We start from the raw sequence: 22,125 nt of genomic DNA, 5'->3' as shown, positions 1-22,125 counted from the left end.
TAAACTGCCACATGTCATCATTTGATTAATGTATTTCCCTCGCAATTGTAAATTTGATTTCACGAGCAAATTTCTAATTGAAATGCTACATGTATTTCCTAAATACATTAACTAGTATATGTCCTTGTGCAAATCACATAAAGTATTTGTTAGGTCGTTAATTTATCTGTATACGATTAAAAAACATTACCTAGAATTTAATATTTTATTGATTTTTCTACAATTTCAATTTTTGATTAATCATGAATAATTTCAATTTTAGGATCGCTTACCCTAAAACATTGTTGTTGTTCAAATTGTAACTGATTTTAGCAAGTTAATTGCCAAAAAAATTAAAAATGCTAAAAATTAAAAGTTAAAATTAAAAAAAAAAAAAACTTACTTTGATTTTTTTATTTTTTAAAATTTTAAATTATTTATTAATTTAATTTTGTATTTTTTTTTACACTTTTTTTTATTCAAAATGACTTGTTGTATAGGTAAAATGTTGCTTTGGTGCATTCTTAACAAGCATCCCTTATAGTTGAGATTATTCATGGTTAATCAAAAGTTAAAATTATTATAGAAATATCAATAAAAAAATGAATTATTCTGAGTAATTTTTTTAAAAAAAATAGCACAAAATTTATCATTACATAATGTTATTAGTTCTTTTATCCCTTCAATATAAAGTGTGGTTTATGAAAGTAATTAAAAATTAAGAGAAAATCATTTATATAATAATGTTATTCGGCATATATGTAGATTTAATACCATATTAGATGTTTTAATATTGCAAAATCAGAAATATAACCATTATTTTTTTAGGATTTATAAAAAAGAAAATATAACATATTGAATAAAATGGAGGTAACTGCTTGGATACTATCCTCCCTTATAAATCTTTGTCATTGAAGTGTGGTTTTTTTTTTTCACTATTCACACTTATAACTTTGATGTTCATTAGTGACTTAAACATAAGGAAAACAAAATCAGGTAGGACTTGTTAGATTTTCAACATAAAACTTATATATTTGATAATTTTTACATTAGGAAGCGTGAAAAGTGAAGCATTGGTGTTTGGCAATTGTCTTTTTTTCTTAATTAACTTTTTGGCTATACATTATTTTGTAATTGGATTTTAGACGCATGAAAAGGATGGATTTTAAGTAAAAATCAAAAAGTTATTCATAATAGCTTTTTTTAAATGATTTTTGATTTTTGGTCTTTTTTTTAATAAACAACCTAAAGCTAAAAATAATTTTACCAAATATCTTCATAAACTTTAGGAAGGTTTTTGAGTTCGAATCCGCCCCTTGATCTAACCCGATCTGAATCCGAGAAAAGAAAAATCCAACTCTTAATCTGATTACATAGTTCAAGTCCGATTCAGAGAAGGAATGGAGTTGGACCTCATAAAAAACTAATAGTCCGTCCCAACACCGACTTCGACTCTGATCCAACTTCAATTCCAACTCCGACTCGACCCGACTGATAAGTGTAGTATTTTATACTTATTGCGCCTTCTTTGTGGTCTATCGAGAGCTTTAGTTAGCATTTTGAGGTTCAATGTGGTCATGAATTGCTAATTTGAGTTTATTTATTGTTATATGCCTTTTTGTGCCTTAATGATTGATATTCGAGTGTATCTAAGCAAGTCTCGAGCCATCCCTATCCTCAACAATGACTACCGAGCTTCATTAATACATAATTTCGTAGTTCGACACCATTCTCTAGCTCATGAAGGCTTTGATCGAGGTTGAGGAAAGTTCGACGGTCATTTGATTGAGTTTTCAGGGTATTTTAATGTCCTATACATGATCTCGGGCGAGATGTCAATAGCCTCGGTCGAATTTATGGAGTTCAAAGGCCTCTGGAATGTTTAATATGTAATTTCTGTCGAGACCCTATTTGGCTTCGTTCGAGACAAAGCAGTCTCGGGCGAAATTCAACTCACTTCAGTCGAAGCCTATGCTTGAAGAAGATCTTGTTGCTGCTGGGCGAAACATCGGGCGAAGCTACATCTGGCTTCGAGCGCGACTATGCAGCCCAACTGCAACTTTTTCTTTTTGTTTCAGTTTTCGAATCCACGAAGAAAAGGAGTTGGTTTTTTAATTTCTAGGTAGTTGGAGGTAGAGCCGTCTTGAAAAATTTATGATTCTGTGTAAAATTTTTATTTATATCTTATTTATAGTAAATACATTTATTTTATCAATAAACTTAATATATATATATATATATATATATATATATATATATATATATATATATATATATATATATATATATATATATTATCTTTTACACGAGAAAGAAGGGGCCTATGCGGTCCATCATTTTGTTTTTTAGATAATTTGAGTGGAGAATTACGATTATCATTTTAATTAGAAGTTAGTCGGGGTAATCATTTTATTTTTTAGACGTTAATATATTTAGTAGGTTACATTTTTCATGAGGATTATATATTCACAAATTCTTGTATGAGATGGTCTCACCATAAGACATGTTTCATACTTGGCTAAATAGCCAAATAATGAAAACTTTTAGCTTATGTCCTTCTTTTTTTGAGGTCTTCTCACCGTGAGACGGTCTTATAAAAATGGGTTGTTTTATATTAGATTAGTTTCAAAACTTTTCGTAGGGAATATTTTTTTTCATTAGGATAGTTTTAGTTTACACCTTTTAATTTATTTTTGTTTTGGTAAATCTCATTTTTAATCTAACCTTTAATTTTAATAAGTTGTTTATGTAATTTTAGTCTTTGACCATTATTAAACCTTGTTGTCTCCATTTCAATTTCTCATTTTGCAAGTCTATGATTTCATTAGTCGTCATATTCCATTGTTTAATTAATTTAATTGCTTCTATGTATTCAAATAGTGAATAATTCTCTTTCGAGGGCTTGGCATGAACTCGAATATGTACTTCTATATGAATTAGTTTCTTGAGAAATTTATTGGTAGTTGTTGTCTAGAAATGATTGAAAATGCTATAATCCACTTAAGTTATAGTCTTTTATGCTTTTCATATTACAAAATACAGAAGTTGAGCTGGAATTGTGTAGTTAGTCTTAAGTGCAAAACGAGTTAAATCCTTGCATTGCCATTCAAAATCACAAAATTTGAGAATTTGTTGTAATTGGTCTTGATGATGGTTGAATTAATCAAAATTATGGAAGTTGAGATTAAGAAATAACGTTATCCAATCCACGATTAGTTGATTAGCATCCCGAAAAGGAATAATTAACTCTTCACCTAAAACCTAGAAAGCACAACCAAAATTGAATTTAATTGTCTAGTTCTATGCATGTTAGTGAGGATCGCCATTGCCATAGGCTTTTCTTTATCGAATCGAGTCAGTTTTATATTGTTCCAACGTAGTTTAGTTCAAACTCTTTGATTATTGGTTGTTCGATAGAGATTGATTAACTAAATTACTCTTGAAACAAAGCCTCCTCCTGTTCGACCCATAATTGTGCTAAAACAATCGTGCACTTGCGATAGTAAATTAAAACTCCTAGCTAACACCGACCTGACTCGACTCAACACCCAATATCGAAATTGAATTTAAGCTATTTTATTTTATTTTGAGCAAGTTTGAACTTCATAATAGAACTAAAATGAATAAATTTATTCAAACCAAATTTGCGAACTTGACATCTGAGACATAGATTAGATGTCAAATGCAAGTAAAAAATCTGAGCTCGATTGGTGTTTCATATTAAGTCCAGTTACAAACTAAATGTTTTAATATTAGTTAATATAATACTCAAGTTTTAAACGCAATGTTTTTTGTTTCATAATAGAATATTAAAAGAGAGATCGTAGAATTGAATTGTAGAATCGAATGATTCAAGAATTTTGCAAAAATAAGAAGTTGTAATTGCTTATGTATCTTGTTTAGCCATTTTAGTTGTAAAAGAACACTTAAAATTAAAATATGCAATTGTTTCTTTTTTCTCTTATTTTTATGAATTAACAAACATAAAATCGATATACACTAATCATATAATAACAATGGCCTTTAGTAAATTAAGCAGTGCCAAGTGATATTGTAATAGGATTATTAAAGCCACATTATATTGTAACAATTTAAAAGCTCAAATAATTTCATAACAACAAATGAAAAGTTGCAATAATTTTCACAATAAATCATTCAGAAATTATCAATTATGAACACTATTTCAATCATTAATAAGTTAGTAGCATCAAATAAAACCAAGTTTAAACTGGTAATCTAGATTTAAAAAAAAAAGAAAAAAAACTCTAATGTAGCAAAAGTTTCATTAAAAAGCTAAGAGTCCCAACTCTCAAGTATGTTGTTAATAAAATTGGCATATTGACTATTTTTAGAATTTTGTAGAATCGGTACAATTTTAGTTGCGATTCTACAATTCTCTAACATTCTTATTGCGATTCTAGAATTTAAAGGACATATTTTCTTTGTTAAATTGTAATTAAAATATTACTATATTAGTTTTTTATGCTTTTAAATCATTAGTATAATATCAATATGAATAAAGCCTGATAATAATCTGAACTCCGTCGGAGGTCCAAGAGTCCGAGTCGGAGCAAAGTTAGTGTATGTATAATCTAACTTCGATTGGAGGTGGACTGAAAAACATAATCCGAGTTTTATTGGCAAAAAAGTCGGAGGATGGATAATCCAAATCAAGTTCGACCCACTACCATCCGTAATAAACGTCTGCTTAATCAGCTAGCTTATTAGGCACTACTTTTATTAGTCAAATGAGCCAACAATTCTAATTAATAGTCATTTGCCGAGCAAACCCTAAATAAAAACAAAGATTTTATATGTAATTGTTGTTAATGTCTGAATTATCAAGCGTCAATATAATATAGAATTGATATGATTTTTGATGGTTATCCTTTTGGAAGATGATAAACGTCATTTTTAAGAGTCTTGACAAATTGAATTATATTAATGGATGATACTTGATTAAATTAACAATATTTACCTAATTAAAAATTTGATATTTTGTTATTTAAAATTGACGCTAAATTAGGTAGAGTTTTTGTATGATTTATTATAGTAATTCTATTTACCAAACTTAGAATTTAATATCTTCAATTGAATGAAAAAAGTTATGCATTCGGTAAATAAACATCACATTAAATCATACTTCCTTTGGTTTTTAATAGTTGTTACACTTCTTTTTTTACGCTATCTAATGCACGATTTTAATCTCTAATATATCTTTAATTTTATATGATAAAAAATTCTAAAAAAATAATATTATGAAAATAGGCATTAAGATGAATCAAACAAGATATATTTTACATTAAATACATGGAGAAATATATACCAAATAAGATCAGTTGATTTAACAATAGTTGCTATAGGAACTGTAGCAACTAATAAAATCCAGATGAAGTACATATTAATAAAAATATTGGAAAATGACAAATGTCATTTAAAATGAAATTATATTAGTGAATGATAGTTGATTAAATAGAAAATTTTTACCTAATTTAGAATATGATAATTTGTTGTTTAAAATTAGAGCTAAATGAGGTATAGTATTTGTATGATTTATTATAGTAATTCTATTTACTCCCTCCGTTCCTTTTTATTAGTCCACTTTACTTTTTTACGTATTTCAACACAAATTTTGAGCTTTGATATCTTATAGTACGCAAATTAAAAAAATTATAAAAATTATATATTAAAATTCTTTGCATCAAGACGAATCTAACAAGATCCCACATGAATATATTTTGTCTTGAATATATACTTCAAAAATCAAATTTAAATTCCTCTCTCATAAAGTGGAAAAATTTAAAGTGGACAAACAAAAAATAACGGAGAAAGTACCTAACTGAAAATTTAATATGTTCAGTTGAATGAAAAAATTTATGTATTCAGTAAAGATCTTAAAAAATATGTTGGCATTTATCTTTTGATTTATGAAAGTCAAGTATTCGTTAAATTTGATAACGATAATATATATTTGCATGACTATTTGAAATAATTTTTTATCACTAATTCTTTATTGGATCTACTAATGGCATGCTTGTAGGGATGGTTATGGGGCGGGTCTAGAGATGGACTCAGGCCCGAACCCATTTATTTTTAATGAATCCAGAATCGGATCTGGACTCTAAGAATCCAGATTTTCAGATCCAAATTTAGATCCTCTGGATCTAATGGGTCTAAAATCCTTAATGGGTCCTTAATGGATCTAAAAAAGCCTCTTGACTTGTCAAATTTGAGCCTTATGTAAATTATTGTTTGCAGATAATTGTAAGCAAATTTTAAAGATAATTATAAGCAAATCTAATAATTATAATTTATAAGCAAATCTATTTGCTACTGTTTGAGTACTACAACATTGTACACCAATTACAAGCAACTCTTGAAGATTTATTTTCAAGGAAATATAAGATTGAATGCAGTTACACAAATAAAACTTGAATGCAGTACACAAGGAGATCCATTCATGAACATGCACTATAAGTTTGCTTGAAGATTGTGCCAAAGTATGAATGAAGCTAAATTGAATGCAGTACCACAAACAAATGTCCGGGTTGGCTCCGGGTCCGGGTCTAAGGGATGGGTCTAGGGTCCGAGTCTATAGGTCGGATCTGGGTTTTAGGGTTCGGATCCGAAATCAGATCCATTTTTTTGAGATTCAAATTCGATCCGAATTCGATGGGTCTCAAAAAATAACCATCTCTAGCTGCTTGTATGGGCTCTTCTCCAGCGAGATGGTTTATACAAGACTTCCTAATTTTTTGTATATATCTTGTGTTAACAAATTCGTGCATTGCACCGATTTCTATACTAGTACGAGTAGAAAACGAAATACTAAAAGGAAAAGATTACACTAAGATCATTAATTTTGCAAATCGTTACTAATATTAGTAAATTATTCTCCCAATTCAATAGGATAATTTTGTATTAATTATAATATGATAATAATGGGTCATAAAAGTCTTTGTATAATAGTGTTCATATTGTATGATGATTCTTTTCAAAGACACAATACAAAAAAATACCTTCCGAACCAAGATCTCCGACCACTTTTCTAAGACACCATAGAAAAATGCTTAATGCTCAAACATCTCCGACCATGCAAGTTTGGTCAGCAATATCGACATAAAAGAGCATCACATTGGTAGTCTGTTACCGACCATTTAACGACCAAAATTATTTGTTAAATTAATGACCCATATTTTTATTTGCTATTTATTTATACAAATTGTATCATACATTACATTAAAAAAATAAATTTCAAAATTTAAGAATTTTACCAAATAGAACTCAATTATTGACTAGAAAAATGACACGATATTTAATCTTGAGCAACATCTTCACCATTAAAGTATCTTTGAGTTACATTTACTTAAAGTTTAATAGAGTAAGTTAGAAAATACAATATATTGCATAATATATTGCTGATAATTTTCACAATTACGGAGCAATTTTTCATATATAATTGCAAAATTAATTAAGTATTTTTACTGCATAATATTTCTAACTTTAGTTTTTAATATTATGTGTTTATATATGTAGCTGTTAAAAAACCTTTAAAAATAGTGTATTAATTTGGAACCAAGTACTTGAGTCAGCCGAGTTGACGTTAGATATTGAAAATAACTTGCAGGGGATTGTGGCTCGAGTCTTACTAGTACCTACCACCTTTTTTTTCAATTATTTCAGTATGATTTATGATTGTATTTAGTCATTATTTTATAAATTATTATTTCATACCATCAAATCATGATTTATGTTAATTGTATTAAAACCAATCTGATTGTGTAATGAAATATAGTGAAATGACGATGTTTTTTTCTAAGGGTTAGGAATAATATCAGATTTTTTGATAAATATTTTAGTGTACCACGTTGTGAATGATACAATTGATATTTATTTTAATCGTAATATATTTCAAAATTTGTAAAATAATAATATTACATCCTACTTTCACTACAAAAAAGTTGCATGTACCTACACTTATTTACCCATGCTTATTTAAGTGTGGCCAAATATTTTATAATTAGGCACACTTTTTGCATTAGGCACGCTTATTAGGTGTGAGAATAATAGTTTCATTTATAAGCAAGGCTAAAAGGTCAATTAAATGATATATTATATGTAAACAATTCAGCCACGTGTATAAGAGTGGCTAAATATCAAGTAAATAAAAAAAATAAACAATTTAGACATTTTTAATAAGTGTGGCTAAATATAAAGTAAATAAAATATATAATCAATTTAGCCACGCTAAACAGACGAGACTAAATGTCAATTAAATAAGCATGTTATCAATTCAGCTACATTTAATAAGCGAAGCTAAATATTCAATTAAATAAGTATGTCATCAGCCACACTTAATAAACGAGACTAAATGACAATTAAAAAAACATATAATCACACCAGCCACACTAAATAAGCCTGGCTAAACTAAACTGAAGAAAAAAGAATTCATGGGCAAATTATGAGCTATAATCAGATCGATCAGTTCAGGTCTTTGTATACATAATTATGACATTAAAGAAGCAATAAGACAATTATATAATACTCTTTCCTATTTAGCTTATGTGTCCTATTTCCTTTTATGATTAAGTCACCTTAATTGTCCCATATCTATTTTTGGTATGGGTTTTTGACTTTTATGTCCTTAATAGCTTTATCCTATTTTTAATTATACCCTCCATTGCCCATACTAATTTTTCTTTCCTACTCTTAGGGTCCCACTTTTGACTCTCCTTAAAATCCGTAAAAATTCAAATGAGACTCCTCTGTTTGAGACAGACAGAAAAAAAAAAAAGGAAAGCAAGAATACTATCCTCTGTTTGAGACAAAGCAATTAAAAGGAAGATTGATTTACAGAGCATTTACAATCTCTAAATTTGTAGCAATTTCTGGAATATTTCTTTATAGAGTTACTAACAAAGATGAACAATCACAAGGAGGATTGGGTTGGATGGTGCTGTTTGTATCACAAACCACAGAAACCCTAACCCACCCACGACAACCCTAAACGCTACAACCGGAGACATCAGTCAACGACCGCCGACCGGACGACCCACACCACGACCGGCAGTTGCTGCTCCCTCGCTGACTTGTTGTTGCGGTTTGCGGTGTTGTTGCCTACTGCCTCTGCGTGTTCATTGTTCGAGAATACCTGAGTGCTGCCGCAATCGACTGCAATTGAAGGCCACAAACGACCACCGGCCACCACCATACCAACCCACCTGCTGTTCAATTTTAGGTATTTTGTAGAATTTTTTTAAATACCCAATTCCCAAAAATTAGGGTTTTTTGTTATTTCAAATTTCAAGTTAGTTTCTTCAATTATTAATATGTTATATGTTATGTGTTTGAGTTTTGATATTGTTCTTGGTGAATTGGTAATGAGTCTATGATTGAATGTGTTATGTGTTTGAATTTTGATATTGTTCTTGCTAGAATTCAAAATAATAATGAAGAGAAAGTAGAAATTCTGTTTTTTTTTTTCAATTGGACAGTAAATGCTTCAGATAGTAAAGCTGAAAGCATTTGACAAATTTGAAAACACATCAGAAGCATTATCAGCAGCTAGCTTCTGGCATAAAGTTGTTGCCTCATATGTTGAGTTCTTGCCTCACCCTAAATTGCCCTTTAAATACCTACACTCCTAGGTCATTTTTGGTATGATAATAGTCTCATCAAAAGCTACCTTACTTGCCGTATTTTTCTCCCTATGATGTATTAGCCTCACTTCCCCACAAAAATACTTATTCATTGTAATTCCTATCAAGTTTTGATCTTTTGTCCCTAAACACACAATTAATACAACTCTAGCTAAGTGTGGATGTAGCCAATTCATGGTGAACCACGTATATATTGTGTTTTAGTTTATTTATACTGTTATTGCTTTAATCTTCAATCATTCGCATATTTGCTAGTTTATTGACGGCACCATAAACTACCCTTCTTTCTCAACTTTCTTTTATTGTATTAAACGCTTCTGCATCGAAGGCATTGCAACTTCGAGCAGAGGCAAGTCCATTTATGGTTTTTGACGTTTAACATGAATGCTTCTGTGTTTGTTGGTTCCTAATATAAAATAATTTTTTATAGTAATTTGCACTTCTATTGAATCAGCCGCATTTTTTTCTAAGATGTCTTTATATATCTATGGGGTTATAGCAATTTCTAAAAATAGTATGGCCTTGTACTGCAGCAAATTGATTGTGTTCACAATAATGCTGTGATGGAGCTGATGAGAGGGTTGAGAAGTCAGTTGACTGAACTTATTTCTGGCCTTGGAACTCAAGATCTTGCTCCAATGAGTTTGGGTTTATCTCATAGCTTGTCGAGATATGACATGTCTGATTATAATTAGTCTTCAGCCTAGTGTTGCGCTGCTAATCAGCCAACAACAACTCCTCATGCTCGATTTGCATTTGAATTGCAAATAATAATTAGTCTTCGAGAAGCTGTGTGAGGGTGGACCTGGCCTACTGATGGTGATGTCTGCTGGTGATGCTGTGTCCTCAACCTCAACCACTGACTACAAATGCTGTGTGGCTGCCTGTTTGTTGAATGCACACGTTTGCAATGTACATGTGCTACTGTGAGCTTTGTTTGTTGAGGCATTGTAATGCATGACGCATTGTTTTGACCAATCTTAGTGTCTTTGTAATTGATCATCTGTATAGGCTCGATGTTAGCTATATTTTTTAAGGTGTTGTCTCACTCCAAGGGAGGGGCTTGTCTTGACCCTTTGAAGCTTGTTTGGGAGACGGTGCCTAAGTCTTTTGACTTGAGATTGTAAGCTTTGGTTTTTTTTTTTTTTTTTCCTGACATTTTATAAAATTTACTTTGCTAAAAAAATAATAATTAATAATAATAATAATAATAATTTATCGCTAAAAATAATTAAAATGTTAGTAATGCTCATTAGCCACGCTTATTATTGTGTGAAAACAAGAGCAAAACAATTGACTATGAAATCATTTAGCCTCGCTTATTAAGTGAGGATAGTTTTCAACACCTATAAGCATGGCTAAAGGTACTATCAGCCACTCTTATAAGCGTGATAATGAGCAATCTTAACCACGCACGCTTATTAAACGTGCCTAAATTTACCCACACAAGCAGAAACCTCGCTTTTTAAGTGTGGCTAAATCCATCAACCTCACACGTAAGTGTGCCTAAATGGATTTTTAAGTTTAGGTAGCTGCAACTTTTTTTGTAGTGTTTCAAAATAAGAAAATTTGGTATGGTCAATTGTGTGCCTTGATTAAAACGTTTTTAAATGTAATTATTTTATTTAATTATTAACATTATTTGTTTTTATTCAAGATCCGCTAGAGACTAATCTGACATCCGAATTAAACTATTCGAAAGTTGACTTGTAGAGGGGAGATTAATCAAAGCTTGATGGGTGATCTTTATAAAACGTTAGTGATTCAATAATTTTATTGTTTAATATATAATTATGAAATGTCAACAAAAAACTATTAATAAGAATTGGCAATGTAATGGCATTGAACTTTGATTGTGGCAAATACTTCAAGAATAAAACTAACCAAACAATATTTATTTTATATCTCTCATTTTGCACTACTTTTTATTTTAATTTATTCAATTAATTTTACACTCTTTTCTTTTTAGACAATTTATTTTACTTGTTCTTTATCTCATTCTCTAACCCGATTTCCGTTTTCATTAAATTTCTACCATTTTATATTCGGTGCAAAATAAGAGTGACGGAGAATTATTTTCTAACACCAAATATTAATGTAACATTGATACGTACAACCCTTGACTTCGATTGATTATCATTTTGGGTTCATGAACTACAACAAGTTTCTATGATCGTGCAACCAACTTGTAGTGATCATGTAGACAAACTAAACTACTTAGTGGAGACAAAGTAATTCAAGACATTAAAACTTGGTCAAATTATTAATTGTATCATAAAGTAAAGCCCAAGGAAGCACTATATATAACCATAGACATTAAACCTCATTCCTCATCTACTCATCTTTCTTTTTCTTGTAGTGTATGAGAGTCACAAACAACAAAATGGCTCTCAATAATCCTTTTATAAGCTCCTTACTTCTATTCTCAATAGTGGTTGTAGCGTCGGCTAATAATGTCTACACTCCATCATCATCATATAATAGTCCATCTTATTCTCCATCTCCTCAATACAAATCTCCAAATTATTCACCATCTCCTGAATACTCTCCTTCTTCAGAATTTAAATCACCAAACTATACCCCATCACATGAATACAAATCTCCAACCTACTCACCATCTCTTGAATATAAATCAACTGAATACTCATCACCTTCAGTTTACAAGACCGTAGACAACTCAGTATCTTCAGTGGATGTGTCCCAATACTATTCTCCTTCTCCAGTATATGTATCACCAGAATATTCACTATCCCTCAAGGATAAGTCACCAACATACTCTCCATCATCAAATTACAATACTCATGAGTACTCTTCATCACCTATGTACAAGCCACCATACTATTCTCCATCTCCTGTGTACAAATCACCAGAGTACTCACCATCCTCTGAATACAAGTCGCCAACATACTCTCCATCTTCAAGTTATAAGACTCATGACTACTCTCCATCTCCTGTTTACAAATTTCCAGACTATTCTCCTTATCCTGTGTACAAATCACCTGACTACTCTCCATCCGCTGAATACAATTCACCAACATATTCTCCATCTTCTGACAAAACTCCTTACTATTCACCATCTCCTATGAAAAAGTCACCATACTATTCACCATCTCCATTACACAAATCACCAGAATACTCACCATCTTCCAAGTATGAGTCACCAACATATACTCCCTCTTCTGAATACAAGACACAAGAGTACTCACCATCCTCTGAATACAAGTCGCCAACATACTCTCCATCTTCAAATTATAAGACTCGTGACTACTCTCCATCTTCTGTTTACAAATCTCAAAACTATTCTCCTTCTCCTGTGTATAAATCACCTGACTACTCTCCCTCCGCTGAATACAATTCACCAACATATTCTCCATCTTCTGACAAAACTCCTTACTATTCACCATCTCCTATGAAAAAGTCACCATACTATTTACCATCTCCATTACACAAATCACCAGAATACTCACCATCTTCCAAGTATGAGTCACCAACATATACTCCCTCTTCTGAATACAAGACACTAGAGTACTCACCATCCTCTGAATACAAGTCGCCAACATACTCTCCATCTTCAAATTATAAGACTCCTGACTACTCTCCATCTTCTGTTTACAAATCTCCAAACTATTCTCCTTCTCCTGTGTATAAATCACCTGACTACTCTCCCTCCGCTGAATACAATTCACCAACATATTCTCCATCTTCTGACAAAACTTCTAACTACTCACCATCTCCTATGAAAAAGTCACCATACTATCCACCATCTCCATTACACAAATCACCAGAATACTCACCATCTTCCAAGTATGAGTCACCAACATATACTCCCTCTTCTGAATACAAGACACCAGTTTACTCTCCATCCCCTGTTTACAAGACACCTATTTACTCTCCTTCTCATGTATACTCAAAACCTGTTTACTCTCCATCTTCTGTATACCCAACACCTGTTTACTCTCCATCCCCCGTATACAAGTCACCATACTATTCTCCATCTTTTGGATTCAAATCACCAAATTACTCTATGTCACCAGTTTATAAAACTCCATACTATCCTTCATCTCCCAATTATAAGACCACATCTTGCCCTCCAACTCCTGTCTATGAGATCCCTGATTACGTATACGCTCCATCATCAAATTATAACACGCCATACAAGTCTCCAACACTAATTTACAAATCACCATACTACTCTCCATCACCCGTGTACAAATCTCCTAACTACTCACCATCTTCTGTGTACGCGACTTCATACTATTCCCCATCCTCAGTTTATAAACCTTCATACTATTCTTCATCTCCGATATACAATTCTCCATACTACACTCCATCAAGCTACAAGACTCCATACTATTCTCCATCTCCTGTATACAAAAGTCCATACTACTCACCATCCCTAATTTACAAATCTCCATACTATTCTCCATCTCCTATTTACAAGACTCATTACAACTCCCCATCCCCAGTTTATAACACTCCGTATTACTCTCCATCACCAGTTTACCAGTCACCGTACTACTCCCCATCATTTATTTACAAGTCCCCATCCCCATCCCCATCCCCATCTTATGCATCCCCTTACTATTCTCTATCACCTGCCTACAATGAAAAAGTTTACACTCAATCACCAACTTATACACCCATGACTTCTTACTACGAAAGGAATGTTTACACTTCTTCACCAACATATTCACCATCCCCTACTTACAAGTCTCCCTACTACCCGTCGTCCACCTCGTATGAAGCTCCTTATTACTCCCCATCACCAATTTACAAGAAACCTGTATACACTCCATCTACAACCTACACTCCATCGTCAACTTATGAAAAAAAGAATGTGTATACTTCTTCCCCAACATATTCACCATCCCCTGTTTACAAGTCTCCCTATTATTCTCCATTCCCTTCTTATATGTCACCTTACTACTCCCCATCACCTGTATACAAGAAATCAATTTACACTCCATCGTCAGTTGTCTCACCATCTTACGACCAAAAACCTGTGTACACCCCTTCACCAATATATTCACCATCTCCGGTTTACAAATTTCCTTATTACACCCCATCATCTTATGAGTCGCCTTACTACTCTCCATCTCCTATTTACAAGAAATCATTATACACTCCTTCACCATCTTACATTCCATCTAACTATGAAAAACCTTTGTACACCCCATCATCAACGTATTCCCCATCCCCAGTTTACAAATCTCCTTATCACACTCCATCCCTTTCTTATGAGTCGCCTTACTACTCCCCATCTCCTATCTACAATAAATCGTTATACACTCCGTCACCATCTTATATTCCATCTAACTATGAAAAATCTGCCTATACCCCATCCCCAACATATTCACCATCTCCTGTTTACAAGTTTCCGAATTACTCTCCATCCCCTTCCTATGAATCCACATACTCTCCATCACCTATCTACAAAACGCCAGTTTACACCCATTTACCATATTACAATGAAAAGTCAGTCTACACACCATCTCCAAGTTATTCACCATCTCCAATTAACTATTCCCCAACCTATAGTCCATCTACTGAGTACAAACCTTCTGTTGAAGCCAAGGTTACTTCCCGCCACTAATTTAAGCATGAGATAATTATTTTTCCTTATTTGTTTATTGTTTTTTATATTTCCTGAATGTAAGCTATGGTGAATCCAACAAATTTAGATTGGATACGCATTACATCAAAGGATAATGAACTAATGTTATTTTTTTATATGCTTTGTCTCAATTATATTAACGTGTTAGATTTCAGTTTGTTCACTAATATTAAATATGAGTTTTGTAATTTATAAAGATTTGGTAAAAAAATTTTATGATTTTAAAATGAACACAATTTTTAATTATTTACTATTCAGATCAAATTATTTTATAAAAAATTTACTCAAAAATCAAATAAATTTTACAGAAAAAGTTATCATTTGCTATTTTGCCAAACTTAACTTAAAATTAGCAATTGTAGATACTAAATTATCATCTCCAATTGCAAGTATCTTTGTCGTACCCAAAACTAATGATAGACTACGGACTCTTATATGTCTACAATTAGCTACATCTATGAAATAGGCCTACTCAACAGAAGAGGAATTTAGTTAGACTGAGCTTCGTGGGCCTACAATTAAATATCAATTTTTATTCTTGAGGGTAAAATTATAATAAGTCAAAGGATATAATTAATTTTATTTCTAATTATTTAAACTTTGAAATATTTCAAACAAAATGTTCTTCCGGTGAGATTATATCTATTAATTGAGATGACACAGTTTACAATTTCAGTATGAAGTTCAGTTACTATAATCTTAAAATAATTACTTACAATCTTAAAGAGATCAATTATATAAATTTAAAATAATCACTTTTTAAAGTTTAAAAGTGATCACTAGTAACCTTAAAGTAATTATTTATCATTTTAAAATGATTAATTAGAAAAATGTAATTAATTGTATATAGATGATCTTATAGTGAGACGATCTCATAGAAAACGTACATACTCTTAAAACATTGCTTCACTCACCCGAATGATTTGCCAAAATAGATTTAGAAAAGATAAAATTCTTACTTTCCATGAAAAATATTTCTAAAATTAGTGTTCTTATAGATAAGGAGTTATATTTTTTGGTTTGAAGATTTGAAGCCTCTAGCTTTGCATATAAGTATAACAAAAGCAAGAAAATATTTGAAAATCAAGTTTTTAAATTACTTTGAATCATATGATGCATTAAGCTAAGGAGGTGTTGCAAAGAACACTATACTTATTATAAGTGCCACATAATGAACAATAGTAAATAACCCAATAAAGTTTTTAGGTATTTAGATAATTGTTTTATACTTTTTTCATCATATCTCTTGTTTAAAGTTTTTTAAATAACTTACAAAAAAAAAAGCGTACTGTAATAATGATGTGATGAGAAAGACTAGTATATGACAATTTCTGTAACAATCCGACTTACCGTTGACTGAGTAAACAGGATCATCACTGGGTTCGTTTTCTAAGAAATTGAAATCACACTTCAAAAACTCGAGCAAAGGGATCACAAGCTCTTCAACATGACTAACTCAGTTAAATCCCAAAATCAACATCTAACTAAAACACAAGATAATCATACAATTCCCTACAAGTCCAATATAACCAACACAACCAAATCTAATACACATTTATCCAAAAACCTATTACAAAACTACAAATTCCCACGTGCTCAGCTCAAAATACAACCTTGGAACGCTATTCAATCACCGCTAACCCATTGTTCCCGACCGGTTCTGATCTGTAATCAAACTAAAAGATGGAAACAACAGAGGCTCAGATTAAACTAAATGAGAAGTAACAATCCAAAACAACAAACACAATCCAGCATTACCACGATTTCCATTCCCGTACTGTTGGCTGGCTTGACTATCGGCGTTGTTTAAATTTTGTTGCCGGTGTTGTCCACTCGGATGTTGGCTTCTACCCCCTTTCTTTATGTAGCACTCAAACTCTCTATGCCCCCTTTTGTGGCAAAAGTTACATTCGATCAAATTCCCTTCACAATCTTTTCCCGGATGATTTCTCTTGCACCTTCTACAGAAAAACTTCCTTTTATTGCCGTCTCGGTCCAGTAATGGCCTTGCAGGCTTCGCGTCCTTCCTAATCCCTGAATTCGAATTAGACCCGCCTCCTTGAAAATTTCCGAAATTTCTTGCTTTCTTCTGATAAAAGCCCGACATGTTCTCCAATGCCTGGCCAGAAACTTCTTTCCTCTTCTCAGAGATATTACCCTTCTCCTTTTCCTTCTCCTTCCTCAATATATTCCCTATTTGTGACGCTCTCTTATACATCTGTTCTAGTGTGTTATATCGATCACTTTCAATATGTTTTTGAATGTCGAAAGATAAACCTAGCTCAAAGCGTTGCATCTTTTTCTCCTCCGTGGGTACGTCATCAGGACAATACTTGAGGTACTCCATAAATTTGTGGTAATATTCATCAACAGTCATACTACCTATCTCTAATCGCGCAAACTCGTTCGATTTATCTTTCCTTACATGCAGCGGATAAAATTTCTCTCGCATAGCCCTTTTGAACAAATCCCAACCAAAATCCCCCTCAGCCTGCTCTAACAACCCCGATCTACTGTTTGCCCACCAGTAGTCGGCTTCTCCAACCAAATAGAAGGCAGCTTGATTGACTTTCAGTTCTTGTGGGCATTCTACTACATCGAAAAGTTTGTCAAATTCTCTTAACCAAAGTTCCTGTTCTGACGGTTCACCCTTACCATCGAAAGTCGAGGGTTTGCTCTGGCTAATCCGTTTGCTCATTTCAGAGGCTAATTCCGACACAGACTTCTCTCGGGGTGCGCTTGCATTTGATAACGCTTTCACCAGATTTCTTAGCGTTCGGTTAGCACCATTTCTAGACAGTCTCTTCCGAGAAATTGGAGGCATCTTCTGCAAGCGAAAGAAAGGTACCAATCAAAAGAATGTCCTAAGATTCGTAACCTTTGGAGAAAGAACAAGGTTTTGCTGGATAAACCTAACAGTCGTTTACTTGTTTGTTTATATCTATATATATATATATATATATATATATATATATATATATATATATATATATATATATATATATATATATATATATATATATATATATATATAAGTATTATTATTATCATTATTATTAATTTTTTTTTTCGACCATTCCCCAACTCTCATTCCTAAGGTCTGATATTCCTTTAGCACCTAAGGAACGTTGGCTCTGATACCAATTGTAACGGCCCGGTTTAAGTGACCCGGAAAATCATGTGAAAACATGATTCCGGTTCACAAACGGACACAAGAAAATTCATTTTCCACTCGGATCGTCAACGTTCCAACGGTAAAGGAATATGGTCAACGCAGGAAACAACGCCAAACAAAATAAAACAAGTCAGCGGAAGTCTTTACATACAACTCGAGAGCCTACCGGCCTCTAGACTAGCTAAAAAGTTGTACGAGGTAAAAAGAAAAACGTCTTAAACTTTCGTTACATAAACTGAGTTATTTCGACTCATAAACTTATTACAAAGTATGTCTTAGACTTGATGGTTACGGGTTCTAAGCTGAGTCCTCACTCCAGCCCCCACCTGCAATCAACCTACTGCACATCGTATGACAACACGTAGCAGGTTCCAAAGAACAACCAATACACGTCAGAGACTTCATACATATATCAAACAGGTTGAATATAAGCATTGTGTTTACCCTAGCATGCAAAGGCTCTAATACATATTCTTTATTCAATATTTCCAATCTTGTAACGTTGCCCGTCCTGTTCGGGTCGTTCAAGTATAAACCATTTATTTTTAGATAATTCCAACTTGTAACGTTGCCCGTCCTGTTCAGGTCGTTCAAGTATAATTTAAAATATTTTTTGTGGAATACACTTGGGAGAGCTAATCCCAAGGCAACCACCGACCTAAGACGTTGCCCGTCCTGTTCGGGTCGCCAAAGGCTAAAGTATGCATACCCCCATGGTGACCGTAATGATCCAAAACTGCCATGGGAACAATAATTATAATATTCCAAACCAATCGTTAACCTTCTTTGGGTAACATAACCAAACATCAACCCCTTTGGGTGAAAAACCCATAAATTCTCAATTTTCACTTAATTATTTCATATTATTTGAGGTGTCTAATTCTTATGTGATTTACAAAGCCTTGATTAGAAATAAAACAACATTACTTGCACAACCATATAAACAGTATGGTCTAAGCGTGTACCTTAAACGCTGCAAACACACACGTTGCTCAAGCACATTAGGAATTTCGCCCTCTTATAAATCGAGGTCCTAAACAACACACACAAAATGATCACATATTAGATCGTGTTTACACATTTAATCCACTCCATACCATTAAGATATCACTAAGACTTGATAATTTTAAATGTTTTCATCCAATTTCCAAAGATTCCAAATTACAAATTCTGACCAGAAACTTTAAGGGCCATTTTGGGCAGATTAGAAAATTCAAATGAAAAATCCGACTTCGCCATTGCGCTCGGTACGCGTCAATTACTTTGGGTACCAAATTTCATAAATTCTAACATCCATTTACTATTTTTAATTATTTTAAACGTATAACGAGTTTTAAAAAAAAACACATCGGATGCATAAACCAACAACGGAAACGACTAACGTTTTCCGAGCCGGCACCAATACCGAGACAGCAGCTAGTGTCCGGAACTCTCATTACATTATTATTGTTGCTATTATTATTCATATACATTCATACACAAAAACCCCATCATCAAAGCATAAGAGTTATAAAAATAAAAAGAATAGGCCCATCCATAAGATCTTCAAGAGACTTAAGACTCCACAAATTATGATAATTAGATTAAATACTTAATTCTCTTAACAAATTAAAATTTTGTAGAGAATTATAAAACAAAAATCATCCTTCTTGAATCAAGACATATACATAAACACACAATCTCTAAAGCAAAAATCCAATTTTGCTAAAGGATTTATAACTTCATAGATTACTAAACTACTTGATCCATACCATTAAAATTCCTACTAACAAATTGTAATTTAGTTAGAGAAATGTGAATCATAAAGGAAATTTATTTAAATATCAATATTAACTTAATTCTTTTAACAAATTACACATTGTTAAAGAATATAAATCAAAAACATAACTCAATTCTTTTAACAAAATTGAAGTTTATTAAAGGATTAGTAGAGAAAATTATATATATAAAAGAGTGTATATTCAATCCTCCTAAAAATCATAGGATATCATCATACATAAAATATATTTCACCTTAGAAATCTTATGAATAAAATTTATAATAACAATTCAACTAAACTTACCCCTTGAACGAAAGATTAAATTGAACAAACCAAAAAAAAATTTTTTTCCTTGAGAATGCCGAACACAAAGGAAGCAAGGAGAAATATTTTTTTCAGAAATTTGTGGCTGCTAAAACAAAAGGAATGGAGTGATTATGTGAGGCTTAAGAATTAATAATGGGCAATTTAAAAACAAGGCATAATTGTGCTATAAATCCCACTTATGAGAGGAGTTACAAAAACTCCTCCCATTCCTCACAATGACCGGCTGCCCCCTTCCCTTCCCTCCTTAAATTTTTTTTTGTTTAATTAATTAATTGAGTAATTATTGTGTTATTGTCACAACCGAAAAAAAAACGTCATGCGATAAAAACTCGTTACAGTTAAAATTAAACCTACTTTATTACTTATAATTAACTAAATAAAGTAGCATAATTTAGTATCACTTATTTATTTTATTTTGTTATACTTTATTTTATTATATTATACTTATTTCTAGACCTGAAAATTACGGGGTGTTACATATATATATATATATATATATATATATATATATATATATATATATATATATATATATATATATATATATATATATATATATATATATATATATATATATATATATATATATATATATATATATATATATATATATATATAAACTAATTGAAATAAATTGATCTGCCTATTAGGGCTGGCAAAAGCTGACCTGACCTGCTAACCTGATATGAAACCGACTCGAAATTAGCGAGTTTGGGTTTAGATTTTTGACCAAATTAATTAAACCCGAAAAAAACCTGTTTAACCCATTTATTAAATTTAAGACGGATCAACATTTGCCAAATACTTCGTAAAACTAAGATAATACCAATTACCATGTATTGAGGGATTTGTCAGCTGAAGATGACTTTCAATAAGAAAGGAAGTTATCCCACATCGGCTATAAAAGATACTAATAAAAAAAAAGTCTTTTAAATCACTTCCACAGATCTCATACCAACTTACGCAGCCACGCCATGAGCACAAAGCGAACTATTCTTTCGCCTTTTACTAAAGAATACCGTGTGCTCGCTGCATTAAGTGGCATACGTTTATTTTTGGAGGAAGCCTTTAATTAAGGTTAAATGGGTCAAATGACCTGAAATATATGAATTTAATGACCTAAAAAAAAAGTAGGTTAAATGGGTCATTAACAGGTTGATCCGATCTGCTACAGATCAGGTCGGGGTTTCAATTTTTGACCCATTAATTAAATGGGTCAGGTTCAGGTTAAGGGTTTATTGACCCATTTACAAATGATCCAAACCTGAAAATGACCCAACCTGACCTGTTTGACACCCCTATCTGCTATATCTGATAAAACAATCGGTAATTTTTTTTGTAAGTAAATGAGCATACATCAATTAAAAACCTGACTATTAACTTATTTCGATATTGACCCGATCAATAGTTATCCGTAACCGATAACTACTCGAAAAATAAAGCTCGAACCCGATCTGTACCCGAAAAAACCGAACCAATTAGTAATCGATGACAACCCGAGACCGATTGACACTCGACACGAACTTCAACCGACACCGAACTGATGCTAACCCGATAGCTTGAATAACCGATCTCTAACCGAACCGTGACTAACCGACTCGACCCGAGTGTG

At 32.1% G+C, this 22,125-nt stretch overlaps 2 protein-coding genes and 1 non-coding gene across 3 annotated transcripts; 2 read left to right on the top strand and 1 right to left on the bottom strand.

The window, feature by feature from the left end:
- Positions 1-11,987: 11,987 nt before the first annotated feature.
- On the top strand, positions 11,988-15,324 carry LOC130809763 (extensin-2-like). Its single transcript, XM_057675554.1, has one exon. It carries the CDS (start codon positions 12,001-12,003, stop codon positions 15,229-15,231), a length of 3,231 nt encoding a protein of 1,076 aa, XP_057531537.1. The 5' UTR covers positions 11,988-12,000; the 3' UTR covers positions 15,232-15,324.
- A 538-nt stretch (positions 15,325-15,862) lies between these two features.
- LOC130810712 (uncharacterized) lies at positions 15,863-19,899 on the bottom strand. Its single transcript, XM_057676847.1, has 4 exons — positions 19,810-19,899; positions 17,570-18,079; positions 17,011-17,470; positions 15,863-15,894 (listed from the first exon to the last, which is right to left on the bottom strand). The coding sequence occupies exons 1-4, from the start codon at positions 19,897-19,899 to the stop codon at positions 15,863-15,865; spliced, it is 1,092 nt and encodes a 363-aa protein (XP_057532830.1).
- Positions 19,900-21,478: 1,579 nt separating this feature from the next.
- On the top strand, positions 21,479-21,594 carry LOC130811940 (U5 spliceosomal RNA). The gene has a single exon (XR_009041553.1). It is a non-coding gene; the product is annotated as a U5 spliceosomal RNA (small nuclear RNA).
- Positions 21,595-22,125: the final 531 nt, after the last annotated feature.

This window comes from Amaranthus tricolor, chromosome 4 (assembly GCF_026212465.1).
Source record: "Amaranthus tricolor cultivar Red isolate AtriRed21 chromosome 4, ASM2621246v1, whole genome shotgun sequence".
Taxonomy (NCBI): Eukaryota; Viridiplantae; Streptophyta; class Magnoliopsida; order Caryophyllales; family Amaranthaceae; genus Amaranthus; species Amaranthus tricolor.
The sequence above is the reverse complement of the archived record's forward strand: the minus strand, read 5'-3'. Positions and strand labels throughout refer to the sequence as shown.